This window comes from Malania oleifera, chromosome 12 (assembly GCF_029873635.1).
Source record: "Malania oleifera isolate guangnan ecotype guangnan chromosome 12, ASM2987363v1, whole genome shotgun sequence".
NCBI lineage: Eukaryota > Viridiplantae > Streptophyta > Magnoliopsida > Santalales > Ximeniaceae > Malania > Malania oleifera.
The window spans coordinates 9,950,499-9,965,183 of record NC_080428.1 but is presented as its reverse complement, the minus strand read 5'-3'; the positions used below and the strand labels follow the sequence as shown (position 1 = coordinate 9,965,183).

The following is a 14,685-nucleotide window of genomic DNA, read 5'->3' as shown; positions in this document are numbered from 1 at the left end:
CTGCAACATTGACGACCAAACGAACAGAAATCAGAGAGAAAATTTAGAGACGGCGGAGCGAAGAGACGAGATTAAACAAAGAAAGAGATATTTGCACAAATTTAACAAAATTTTTGAAAGAAAGCAAAGTGGAGAGAGAGAGAAAGGGATTACAGAAAGAGGAGTGCTGGAAGTTGAGGCAAAAGTTGGCGAGAGGAGGGGTGTAGGTGAGGCATTGGAGGACGCTGTTGAGGTAGCAGCTGTTGCCGAGGTTCTTCAACCCTAGAGGAGGTCCCGTCTTGCGCTTATGATGCAGAAGATTCGGCTGCCAAGTCATTTGCAATTGCAAGGCCATCAACGACCTTCCTCCGCTCCTTCTCCTGCCTTTGCCGCATTGAATCGCATCCCTAACCCTCTCCCTCTCGCTCTCGCTCTTCTGCTGCTGCTTCTGGAGGAAGAAATGTGTTGAGATATTATTAGTCTCTCTGTCCGTGTGTGCCTGGGTTTACTGTGGAGGTGGATATGGGATTTCCTGATTATTTCGCTGAAAGTGAAAACACAGAAGGAACAGCAGAGGCAGCCCCAATTGCTAACTCCCCATTTCAGATGCTGAGGGTTCCAACCACTTTCCTCCTCGCCGGGGAATTGGCCATGAGGGGCAGTTATGACCTTTTGCATGTTGGGCCGCCCCGGACCTCCTCCGCCCCTACGAGTGCTAAAATGGGTTCACGAACTAGGTTTAAACAAGTTATAGATAGACGAGTGTTAAACGGGTATCTCCCTAATTCTTTTAAAAAAAAAATACTACTTCAAGTTTTAAATATAATATGTATCATTTTTTCCTCTTAAAATTTTCAAAAAATCTAGTTATATAACTTGTAACTATAAATTTTTTATTTTTTTTTTAAAGCCCAAAAGGAAACATAAAAATTATAAAATATTAGTTTGTTAATGTAAAAGAGTGATCCAAGGAGTACCCGACCCAAGTTCGTCTAACCTGTTTATTAAATGAGTTGGATTCGAATTGATCCATTTATTAAATGAGTCGTCTCCTCTCAAAGTCAAACTCATTCTAAACGAGCGGGTAACAGGACACCCGTTGGGTCCTAATTCATTTTGTCACCCCTATCTCCAAGTAATTCCTCCTTGCAAAGAATGTTTATTTAAAACAAAAAACAAAACAAAAAACAAAAAACAAAGGTGAGATGGAAGTTGTGAATGTAATTAGGACATGAGATGATAATCTTTCAAGCAAAACAAACATTCAATTGATAAAACTCCATAAAATAAAACAATAATTAAAACATTAAAGCATCAAGACAAATTTTTGATGCAGAAGATCGTCTCAAAGACACAACTGCAGACCATACTTATGAAGATACAACTTGATAAAACAAAAGCTTAAAAGCTTACTTTGGATTAATCTTGAATAATTTCTTTACATGACAGAAACCTAAGGACGAAAGATTAGAGAGAGAAAAGGGAGAAGAGAAAGAGTTGGGTGGAGCTCGAAGCTCAGGCTTTCCGAAGGAAATTAAACCCTCAACTTGGTGCACCTTACAACTGAAATGGAACTCCTTATTTATAGACTTAATGACTCGGACTTCAAACAATTTGGAATCCAGGGTGAGTTAGTGTGGGTGCTCCTTGGGTCCCATCGACCACAAAAGTCATTACAGGATTCTTACAGGACAAGTGAGCCGAGACTAGAAACAAAAGACTTTAAATAAAGGTAACAGCACATGGACGGTTGCATTTGTGCAAGGACCCACCACCTGCAAAGGTGACAGCACATGGCTGCCTTTGCGTGGGGTCTTACTAAAAGAAAATGAATCTTGATGAAGAAAAACTGATTTCATTCAATTGATTTTCTAACAATACAAAAGAATGTATATATATACATTTAGCTTAACAAACAAATCTGAATCTGGTGAAGAAATAAAGAAAACTAATTAACTAACTAAAACAAAATTAGTTTGCTGTTGAACTGCTGCTGCACCAGATATAATTCTGTTGCTGCTATTGCTGTTAAGCTGAAGCTCTACTGTTGCTGTTAAGCTAAGGCTGATTTTTATACTCCCCCTCAAGATGGATTGATGAAGAACAAATGTTAATCAGTCCCATCTTGGATAACAATTCTGAAAATTGTTTGTAACCCAATGCCTTGGTTAATAAATCTGTCAATTGACAATGAGTTCTCACATGATTCAGTTTGATTACTTTAGCCAAGACCTTGTCCCTTACAATGTGACAATCAACCTCTATATGTTTGGTCCTTTCATGAAAAATTGGATTGGATCCTATTTGCAAGGCTGATTGACTATCACAAAACAATATTGCTTCTTTATCATGTCTAATCTGCAAATCCTTTAGCAAGTAAAGAATCCACACAATTTCACAAGTTGCTACAGCCATAGCTCTATACTCTGCCTCAGCTGAAGATCTTGACACAGTAGCTTGTTTCTTTGATTTCCAAGAGATCAATGAATCAACAAGAAATATACAAAACCCTGTAACCGATCGTCTTGTGCATGAACATGATGCCCAATCTGCATCACTGAATCCTTTGACATGTAGTTATGATTTTGCAGAAAAAAATACTCCTTTCCCTGGTTCATTTTTTATGTAATGAAGTACCTTAAGAGCAGCTGCATAATGAAGCTTTCTAGGTTGTGCCATGAACTGACTGAGCTTATGAGCAGCAAATGTAATGCCAGGCCTAATAATAGTTAAGTATAACAATCTGTCAACCAATCTTCTATATTGACTTGGATCATTTAGCACATCACCTTCATGTTTGCTAAGTTTTATAGTAGGATCCATAGGAACTTTTGCAGGTTTGCATCCTAGTAAGCCAACATCTTCCAAAATTTCTAGAGCATACTTCCTTTGACACAAGAAAATGCCCTTATCTGTTCTTGCTACCTCCAAACCAAGAAAATACCGCAAACTCCCTAAATCTTTCAACTTGAACTTCTGATCTAACAATATTTTAAAATCTTCAACTCCCTTTTGATCATTGCTTGCTATGAGAACATCATCAACATACACTAGCAATACAATAAATGAATCTCCTTGTTGCCTAGTGAACAAAGAATAATCAGCCTTTGATTGAACAAAACCAAGATCAATTAAGGCATTTGAAAACTTAGAAAACCACATTCTAGAAGCCTGTTTAAGCCCATAGAGTGATTTATTGAGCTTACAAACCAAGTGAGTCTGCTACTCCCCCTAGCTGTGAACAACTTGCTCCCCCTGGCTGTGAACAACCTGATATTGCTCCCCCTTATTGTGAAAACCTGGTGGAAAAGACATATAAACTTCTTCATTCAAATCACCATGAAGAAATGCATTGTTGACATCAAGTTGGCTGAGAAACCAGCCTTTCACAGTAGTCACAACAAGTATAGTTTTGACAGATACCATCTTAGCAACTGGTAAGAAAGTATCAAGATAATCGAGTCCCTCCTTTTGGGTAAAACCCTTGGCAACCAACCTAACTTTGTACCTCTCAACTGAACCATCTAAATTGTATTTCACTTTATATACCCATTTACAACCAATGGGCTTCTTACATGGTGGCAAGGAGGTTATAGTCCAAGTATTATTGGCTTCCAAAACTGAAATCTCAGCATCCATGGCAGCCTGTCATTTAGGATTACCAGCAGCTTGATGATAAAAAATAGGTTCAGAAATGGAAGAGATGGCACAACAAAAGAATTTATATGAAGGAGACAAATTATTGTAAGACAAATAAGATTGAATGGGATGAGAAGTACTTGAATCATGTAAGAAAGATTTTGAAGTAGAAGCTGATTGTACTTGATTACAATGATACTCCTCAAGATAAGATGGTAGTTTAGTATGCCTAGTAGATCTTCTAAGAACAATAGGCTGGTTAGATGTATTAGAAATACCATGTGTATCAGGAAAATCATGAATATTATCATCAAAGTCCTGATGAATATGAACAATGGTGTCATTAGAAGGAGGTAAAAGAGGAGAAGAAACAATTGGAGATTCAGAATAGGGAATGGAAGGAAAAATAGGTAAAGGAATGAGATTATCATATGTAAAAGAGTCATTTGAAGCAAAAGGAAAGCTTGACTCATGAAAGACAACATCCCTAGATAAAAAGAATGTATGAGAATCAAGATCAAAGAGTTTATAACCCTTGACATTGAAGGGATATCCCAGAAAAACACACTTTCTGGCTCTAGGAGTAAATTTATGTTTATGAGGACTGAGATTGGTAGCATAACACAAACAACCAAAAATCCTAAGATGTGAATAAGAATGAGGTTTGTGAAATAGAAGTTCAAAAGGTGTTTTATGATTTAGAAAAGGAGATGGAAGTCTATTTATTAAATAGACTGCAGTGAGGACACAATCACCCCAAAAAGAAAGAGGAACATTGGAGTGAATTTGTAATGCTCTAGCAGTAGCAAGTATGCGTTGATGCTTTCTTTCTACAACTGAATTTTGTTGTGGAGTGTAAGCACAACTCAATTGATGAACAATTCCTTTGGAGCTATAAAAATTATTAAAACAAAATTCTGAGGCATTATCTGATCTGATGGATTTGATCTTAGTACCAAATTGAGTAAAAATCATGTTATAGAAAGATTCAATGAGTGATCTGACTTCAGATTTATTTTTGAGTAAGAAAACCCAAGTTGCTCTAGAAGCATCATCAACAATAGTAAGAAAATATTTGTGACCATTAGAGGTTGGAACAGAAAAGGGACCCCAAACATTCAAATGAACAAGATCAAAAGGATAAGCACATTTATTGTTATTGAAAGGAAAAGGAATTCTCTTTTGTTTTGCCAAGGGATACACAGCACAAGTTTTATTACAACAGTTCTTAAGAAAAGGTAAAAAACTGCTTAAAGAATGAATTTTTACATCATAAGGATGTCCAAGTCTTGAATGCCAAAGTGAAAATACATTCGAAGAAAGGGAAGAAGAGCAAGCAGCGGAGAAAGCCTTAAGATTCTGCTTAGGAAAAAATGCAGTGGCTTGAGGAAGACTCGAAGCTTGTAATAAGTACAAACCATCATGCATTTTGCCCATTCCAATCGTGTTCCAACATGTAAGGTCCTGTAGAAAACAGAATTGTGATAGAAAAACAAAACATATGGGTTGAGATTTGGTTAATGCACTAACTGATAAAAGATTAAAATCAAAAGAAGGTACACAAAGAACATTGGGAAGAATTATGTGGGAAGAAAGTTGAATGTTGCCAATATGTGTAACAACAGCTGCTTCTCCATTAGGCATCTTCACTGTAGTATATGAGACTTTAGTATAAGAAGTTAATAACTGAATGGAACACACTATATGATCACTTGCACCAGCATCAATAACCCATGTATGAAGATCATATGCTTTTCTGTTAACAACTTTAGCAGAAAGAACAGAATGCTTGCAATTACCTGTAACAACATTTGATGGACCAATCACAGCATTAGCAGCATGGAGTTCTGGATTTTTAGACAATTGTGAAGTAGAACAAGAACCAATTAGTGTCAAAAGTTGTTGATATTGATCATGAGTGAAAGTTGGAGCTTGAGAAACATAATGTGATGAAGCATAATCAGTAAATCCAACAGAATTATTCCTTTGAATGAAATCAATATTAGATGAAACTTGATGAGCAGTGGCATATTTATTGTTCTTGAACTTGAAACCTGGTGGAAAACCGTGCAGCTTATAGCATTTGTCAATGGTATGACCTAACTTTCCACAGTGAGTGCATAAGGGCCTTTCTTTGCCTTTAAAATTGATTCCAGAATTCTTGGTTGCCAGAGTAGTAGATTCAACTCTAACAACATCATGCACAGACCTCTGCATTTCTTCTTGAATAAACAAAGAATGCACCTTATTAACAGAAGGCAAAGGATCCATTAATAAAATTTGAGTTCTTACTTGAGAGAAAATATCATTCACTCCCATGAGAAATTTCATAGTGGACTCCTTAGCTTGAAGATTCTGTAAGTTTTGATTAATCCCACACACACACTGACCACAAGTACACTGAGGAAATGGATTCAAATTTTGCAATTGATCCCACAAAATCTTGAGCTAAGTGAAATATTCAGTGAGTGACAACTCTCCCTGATGAATCTCAGCAATTTGCTTCTGAATATTGAAGATCTTGGCACCATTTCCTTAACTGAAAGTATCTTGAAGATCAGTCCAGATTTCTAGAGCAGTATCTTTATAGATAATACTACCTTGAAGCTTTGGTGAAAAAAAATTAATGATCCATGTACCTACCATATTATCAGCACAAATCCATGCTTGAATAGCATTTGGAGAAGTCACCAATGGTGAAGAAATGGTTAAAGATCCATCAATAAATCCTAACTTGTTTTTGGCAATTAAAGATTTTCTTACTGATCTTGCCCAGGCAGGATAATTTTCTCCCCCAATTAATGGTTGAGAAGTAAGAATTGCTCCAGGATTTTCACTAGGATGCAAGAATAGAGGATCACCAATATTATATGAATCTTGCAAAGAAGATGAAGCCTCTGTGTTGGAAGTATTAGCTGTTGTTTCCACCATTGAAGAAGCTTGCAAAACACAGTAACTAAAAAAAAAAAAATTCGAAGAAGAGAACACTGGAGAACAAGATGCTCTGATACAATAAAAGAAAATGAATCTTGATGAAGAAAAACTGATTTCATTCAATTGATTTTCTAACAATACAAAAGAATGTATATATATACATTTAGCTTAACAAACAAATCTGAATCTGGTGAAGAAATAAAAAAAACTAATTAACTAACTAAAACAAAATTAGTTTGTTGTTGAACTGCTACTGCACCAGATATAATTTTGTTGCTGCTGCTATTGTTAAGCTGAAGCTCTGCTGTTGCTGTTAAGCTGAGGCTGATTTTTATACTTACCACCTTTAACTTAGACACCAAGGAAAGACACAGAAAATAATAAAATATACAATCTTGACCACAATTGGTGGGCAGGCGTAAAAGTCTTCAAATACTTTTGAATAAAGAGGACAACTGGAACAAGCTTTTGATAATGTGGCCGCAACTTTTGACAAATGAGTAAAGTGGTTTGTCTTCTTTTGATAAGTTTGGTGAGAAGTCACTTTCTTGAAATAGGCTTCTTTGAGGAAGTTTCCTCTTGATCTTTTTCAATGAATTTATACCAAGCATCAATGTCTGACTCAAGGTAGTTGAAATCAATGGCCTTAGGCGAATCTTGATCCTTTGATGAATTAGAGTCATCTGATTCAAGCTGTGCAATCATCTTGAGTAATCTTTGTTTTGCAGAGGATTTTGACTTCCTTGATGATATTGTGGACATAGTATCATCTTTTTCGTAAACCTTCTTCTTATCTTTTGATGCTGGAGTTTTTGGAGTAAGAGATTGAGCCAACCAGACCCTTACTTTCCCTTCAGGCATGGCGAACTTGTCCCACCATCTAACTTTGAAAATTCTTCATAAGGTTTTGGAGTAAAGGAATGAACTTTCTTCTGGAGGTACAACAATATAGTCCCAACAAGAAATCCATGTAATCATGAAAATTGAACAGAAAAATAAAAGGCTTGAAGAATCTTTTGAATAACTAGGTGGGAACTTGAAATTCTTTTGAAATGATTCAAAATCTTTTTGAATGGCTTCTGGGAAGATTTCTGGATCTGGTCTAAAGAAACTGAACTAGGTGAAGAACCATCTGGGAATACTTTTGATAATTTTTTATCAAAGTGAACAAACTAGGAATGAGTAAAGTTCCTAACGTACATGGCAAAGAACCATACTCTCATGTAATCTTGGTAATCATACTTTTGAGGAACGAAAACTCCTTTAAAATTTTTTAGAACTCGTGGGTGCTAACCCTACTCAGAAGGAGAAATAATCTTTAAAATTTTGATTTTTGAAAAATTTATTTTTGAAGCATCCTGAATATCATAGGTGTGATCTATGATAATAGAATTTGTTTCTACTAAAATTAATCCATAAAAAAATTCTATCCTTCAAGGTGTCAGGAGTATCAAAATGACAAGCTTGAACGAATCTCTTTTTAATAACTTCGAAGGGAGAAGGTGCTTCCCATTCAGGTTCAATAGGAAACAGATCTTTGAAGGAATTCTTAATAAAGTAACCTTTTGAAAAATTTTGGGAGGGTGACCGCCGTGGTGAAGGAACTTGTCCTTCCATAATTTCTCTGTAAGATGGAGCTTGAGAAACTGGTGGCCTTATGAGTGGTGAATACCTATTGTAAGTAGGAATAATTTATGAGGGTTTGGTGGCTTTTGAGGAGGTGGCTTCTTTTGAGTAATAGTCGCTAGCTTTTTGTCGTCTAGCCATTTTTCCCCTGAAGAAATTCTCTTGTTAAAAATCCGGTATTGAATTTGATGATCCTTTAATAAATTCTATTTCAAAATCAAAAACAAAGAGAATAGCTTGCCACCGGGCAAAGATTTGTTTCGAAACTAAATTCTTAACATCTTTTTCTAAAATATCTTTTGCACTTTTGCAGTCAATTCTTAATAAAAATTCTTTGTTAAACAAATCATCTTGAAATTTTTGTATGCATAAAACAATGGATAAAATTTCTTTTTTAACTGTTGAATAATTGGTCTGTGGACCTGACCAAGCACCTAAGTGAAACCTAACCAGGGTTTCTTTTGACTCAATTCTTTGCTTAAGGATACCTCCACATCCAACATCAGAGGTGTCAGCTTCTACAATCATAAAGGCTTTTGGATCAGGTAGGCTAAGGCAAGGTAGACTTTTGATTAAATTTTTGACCTTGATAACTATTTGGGTATGTTCTTCAGTCCACGCGGGTGGATTCTTTTTTAATCTCTTAAATAAAGGTTTTAATAAAATTCTTATATTAGGAATAAAGTCTGCTACGGTTTAAACATCCTAGAAATCTTTGTAATTGATTTTTGTCTTTAATCTCATTTGGGAATTTATTAGCAAATTCTAATGATCTTTGTGTTGGAGTGATGGTATTTTGATAAATGTTATGACCAAGAAATCTTATGTTAACTTGGAATAGTTTAATCTTTGGTTGTGATACAACCAATCCATTTTTCTTAATAACTTCATAAAATGTGTTCAAATGTTTGAAATGTTGTTCTATGGATTCCAAGTATGCAAGCACATTGTCAATGTATACTATCATGAATTTTGTATAAGGATTGAAAATTTCATTCATAATATTTTGAAATTCAGACGGAGCATTTTTCAAACCAAAAGGCATTACATTCCATTCATAATGTCCAAATGGAATTGTAAAAGCCGTCTTATATTTGTCTTCTTCAGCTATTTGTATTTTCCAAAATCCTGACTTCATATCAAATTTTGAGTAAATTACTATTGTACAAAGTCTATTGAGTAAGTTTTTTTTTATTAGGTATGGGATACCTAATCCATTGTAAAGCTTTGTTAAGTGGCTTGTAGTTTATGACAAGACTAGGGGCTTCTCGTTCAATTTTAGCTTGATTTTGTACGTAAAATGCTGAGCAACTCCAAGGAGATTTACTCTTTCTTATTAATTTTTTGTTAATAAATCTTTGATTTCCTTCTTACAATATTCTAATAACTCATGATTCATTTGTATTGGTCTTACTTTTGTAGGTATTTTATCTTCAGTAAAATCTTTTACATGTGGTAGTCGTACCATATGTTTCTTCCTTGACCAAAAGGCATTTGGTAAATTTGAAAAAACGTTCTTTTCTAATTTCTCTTTAAATTGGTCAATTTTACTTATGATTTGAGGAGTTTGAATTCTTTTTTCAATTTTTTTATGACATATTTTTTTTGATAATTGCTTAATATGTTTTCTCTTTTGTTTGATTAAATTAACTCTTTGGATTGCTAAGTCTTTTAAAGTATTGACTTTTTTTTTTCTTGTATTTTTTCTAAAAATTCAAACGTAATTTCTTGACCTCCTATTTCCATATGAATTCCTCTTTCATCTACTTGAAATGGATAAATTAATGTAAAGAATGGTGTTCCTAAAATAATCTCTTGGTCAATATTTTTGACAAGTATAAAAGTTGTTTTCAGACATATTTCTTTATTACATATATGAACATTCGTAATTTTGTAATCTATTCGTAATTTTGAATTGTTGGCACCGTACAATTGAGTATTTGTTTTTTCATAATATGTTGTTGGTATTAAACCCTCTTGAATACAATTCATATAAGCTCCAGTGTCTAAGAGAGCACGGGCAACTAATACAAATATTTTATTGATAACAATTTTAATTTCTGTATACCACTTATGTATATTGACTTTTGATAAGTATCCTAGGTAGATTTTTCTATCCTTATGTGCATGCGCATAATCTTCTTCATCTTCAGATTCAACTACTTCAATCTTAGCTTTTCCTTTTTCTAAGGATCTAACTTTAAACTGTAATGTCTGCATTTCTATTTGAATTTTGTTAATTTCATCTTTGGTAATATTTACTTCTCTTTGTAAGTCTTGTATTGTGGGTTGATTATTTTTATTTTCTTTTACTTCCTTTTCACTATACCTTTTGATTATTTTTGCAAGATTATATCCTTCTTCTATTTTTGATAATTTAGATTTTGTTAATCTTTCTTTTAGTCTTGTTAAATATTTACTTCTAATTTTTGGATCTTCAATATGCTCGATCATTTCAAGCATGTCTTCACTTTCTTTTGATATAACATTTATTTTATTTGTACATTTATCGCATTAACAAAATCCAACTTCTTCATTGCAAATTTCTTCTTCTGATGAAGAGTGTGAATAGTCTGATGAGGTCTCTTGAATATTATAAATAATTTCTTGTGAATCAGATGAAGATTCAAATGATAGATTTTGATGAACTACTTTTGATTAAAGAAATCATTTTCCTTTTGAGATCTTCTCTACAGTTTAATTCTTTTATTTCTTGTTTAAATCTACAATCTTTGGAATAATGACCTTTCTTACCACATTTGAAACAAGTTATATCTTTTTTATCCCTAGGTCTTTGCTTTCCTTTATAATGTTTAGAGGGGTTTGAATATTTCTTTTTTCTCTTTTTATAATATTCCTTCTCGTAATTCTTATAGTTTCTTTTAGTTGATTTTTTATAATATTTTTTATGATGCATATGTCCTTTTGAAAGGGCTTGAAAATTTTCATATCCATATTGGGTACAAAAATCTCCTAATTCTCCCTTATTTCTTTTGAATTCATTTTTCATTTGAGATTGTATTTTTAATTCATTACAAAACTTTAGACCTTCATGATTAATAACATTTATAATCTGTCCATAAGTGATTCTTTCATAATCTGTGCCTAAAGTATCTTTCATTCTATCTCGAACTTTTTGAGCAAATAATTTTGGTAATCCTCCTATAAACTTTTCTTTCCAAAAACCACTTCTTCCATCTGATCTACCTAAAACTTTTGCTAAAAAGATATCTTTGTACCAAGAGAAGTCTGATAATTTTGGACAAGTAAGATTAACAAGAATGACGCTATTCTTTTCAATTACTTCATTTGGTTCTCCTACGAAAGCTTTTAGTATTATCCAAAGTAATGCTGATATAGCATCACTAACTGGAGTTTGTTGACCATTTTCTTCTTTAATCTTGATTGCACCATAAATGTCTGTTTTTTCATAATGAGTAAGATAATTATCCCACCATGGCCTTAAAGATCCATTAAATCCTTGAACTAATAAATCTATAATTGTAGTTTCTGAGGTTTTCTTATCACTGTATTTATAAGCTGCTACTGCTAATGTCATTTGTTAGACAATCTTTATAACTTGGTATTCTGTAAAACCATTCAGATTCCATTCATAAAGAGATCCTCCACTAAAACTTCTTTCTTCTTTTATAGGTTTATCTTCAAATAATAAACTTGGAAATGTAGGCTTCTTATAATAAGTTCTTTGACTTCTATTCTTCCAATGATTTCCTATTTTGTTTACTTCATAATTTTCTTCTTTAAAATTCTTTTCTAAATTATGAATATTTTCTTCTTTACTAAGGATGTTCAGATTACATTTTTTAAACATCTCTTCAAATTTTCCCATAATTTTCTCTTCTTTATTGTCAAATTTGAAGTCTAAGTCTGGTATTGAAAAAGGTTTGATTAACGATGGTTGCTTAATAATTTTACTTGATTCTCTTTTTTCATAATTACTTTTGGTCTTATTTTCTAATCTTTCTTCTATAAAATTTTCCATTCTTGTATTTTGACTTGCCAAAGATTGTAACATTTGATTGATATAATTATTTTGACTGATTATCTAATCAAACTCACTATTTGTACTTTTAGTTTCTTTGTAAGGTGATGCAATAACTTCTGATCCTTTGTATTAAATTTTGAACGAATCTTTTAGTGGTTGTGTCGAAGACACATAATTGTTATTTAACAATTTCCACTTGTTAACATGAATAACATTAACTTCTTGTTGTTTCTTTTTAACATATGTAAAAAATAAAATATTTCTCTTAGTTTTTTTGCATTTCTTCTAACCATCTTTCTTTTATTTTATCTATTTCTTCTTCACTATATGTTTCAAAGAATTCATCTCTATTTTTCTTATTTAACTTATGCTTATAATCTGCTCGCAAAATATCCATTTGTGGTTCAAATTTCTCAATTATTGTTAATAAATTTTTTCTTTGACCTTCTTCACTTAAGGCTTCTCTTTGTTCTTCATCCAAAACTTGAGACATAGTTGGTGAATTTAATCCTTCAGAATAATATCCTTGAGGAACATCTGATTCAAAATCAACTCCTTTTAATCTATAATAATTATTTGGTCTTGTATAAACACTTGAAATACTTTTTCTTCCTAAGTCTTCTGACATGTTTGATTTTGAGGATTGTCCTATGCTTCTACTTCTTGTTAATAGAGGGATTGAAAATTAATTTTAACATTTCCAGATTGATTTTGGCTAATGCATGTAGCAATCGTCTTTTTAATACTTTGAAGTTTTTCATCAGTGTTTTCATTAAGATTGTTTAACTCCCATTCTCCCATAGTTTGAATCTTATGCCAAAGTAGTTTCTCTATGCCAAAATAGTTTCTTTGGTTGAGTTACCAACGAGGTTCTTTCATTATTAGCTTGTAATAAAAGTGTTTCACCTTTTGGACTTTGTTTAATTGCATTTGGAAAAACTATTGAAGTTGTTACTTTCTAATAAATTCTATAAACCATTTCTAAGTTTGAAGATCTTGAATCCATGTTATAATTCTTTGTTTGGACTTCTAATGTTAATAATTTGTATATAGATTCATCATGAAAATTTGCTCTGATATTTGGATAACATTCAAAGTAAATCGGACCTTCAGCTATGTTTGACTCTTAACATTCCTAACAAGGAATCGTCAAACTCATGATATATGGGGTCTCTAAGTAAGATACAGATTGGCTTGTTAAGACCTGCTCTCATTAAAGGAAATAATCCTATTTGGACCATTCCAGTATGTATCCTATCATACTTTGACCTAAAGGCTTCTAAGTCTTCTATACTTAATAGTCTTTTCAGCTGTTTGGCTTTATTTGTAACTAATGAAACTGACTTGTTAACAATTTTGACTAAGTATTCCTTATTGACTTCTAAGACACCCTTTTGCTTAATCACTTAAACTTCTGTTCTAGATATTTTCCAAATTTCTTTTGGATCTTGCTTTGGTAAATCTTTTCCATTCCAGTTTGCTAATCTCTTTTCAATTTTCTCTAATGAAACTTGAATTTTTTTTTTTGTCTAAATTTTTGCTTGAAGATTCAATTTGTTCTATTTTTCCTTCTTTCAAAAACTTTCCTGATCATTTCGCTGAAAGTGAAAATACAGAAGGAACAGCAGGGGCAGCCCCGATTGCTAACTCCTCATTTTCAGATGCTGAGGGTTCCAACCACTATCCTCCTCTCCGGGGAACTGGCCATGAGGGGCAGTTATGACCTTTTGCATGTTGGGCCGCCCCGGACCTCTTCCACTCCTACGAGTGCTAAAATGGGTTCACAAACTAGGTTTAAACAAGTTATAAATAGACGAGTGTTAAACGGGTTTAGGTTGGAAAAAATAGTATCTCCCTAATTCTTTAAAAAAAAAAAATACTACTTCAAGTTTTAAAAAACAACAACAATATAAATATAATTTGGATCATTTTTTCCTCTTCAAATTTTCAAAAAATCTAGTTATATAACTTGTAACTATAAATTTTTATTTTTTTTAAAGCCCAAAAGTAAACATAAAAATTATAAAATATTAGTTTGTTAATGTAAAAGAGTGACCCAACGAGTACCCGACCCAAGTCCGTCTAACTTCTTTATTAAATGAGTTGGATTCGAGTTGATCCATTTATTAAACGAGTCGTCTCCTCTCAAAGCCAAACTCATTCTAAACAAGCAGGTAACAGGTCACCCGTTGGGTCCTAACTCATTTTGTCACCCTTATCTCCAAGTAATTCCTCCTTGCAAAGAATGTTTATTTAAAAAATAATAATAATACAAAGGTGAGATGGAAGTTGTGAATGTAATTAGGACATGAGATGATATTGGTATTCCAAAAAATACAAATAGCACTCTATTCCGTCTTTTTTATTACAATCAAATAGCTATTTTTTTCATTTTTATAATAAGTAAAAATTAAGAAGTAAAACTAAAATTATATTTGATAGCTATTGTTATTTTATAATAAGTAAAAATTATGAAGTAAAACTAAAATTATGTTTGATAG

At 32.9% G+C, this 14,685-nt stretch overlaps 1 protein-coding gene across 4 annotated transcripts in view; it reads right to left on the bottom strand.

Moving 5' to 3' along the window:
- Nucleotides 1–689, bottom strand: part of LOC131144585 (ubiquitin carboxyl-terminal hydrolase 25) — a 51,487-nt gene extending 50,798 nt beyond the window's left edge. For 3 of the 4 annotated variants that reach the window (XR_009133850.1, XM_058093306.1, XM_058093305.1), the window contains exon 1: nucleotides 154–683. Coding sequence is in view for 2 of the 4 variants with exons in the window: in XM_058093306.1 (XP_057949289.1) it covers nucleotides 154–334 (181 nt within the window). In the remaining 2 variants the exon portion in view is untranslated. Of the gene's footprint in view, nucleotides 1–153 lie in introns of all 4 variants that reach the window. The other variant, XR_009133849.1, reaches the window with a different exon arrangement.
- Nucleotides 690–14,685: the final 13,996 nt, after the last annotated feature.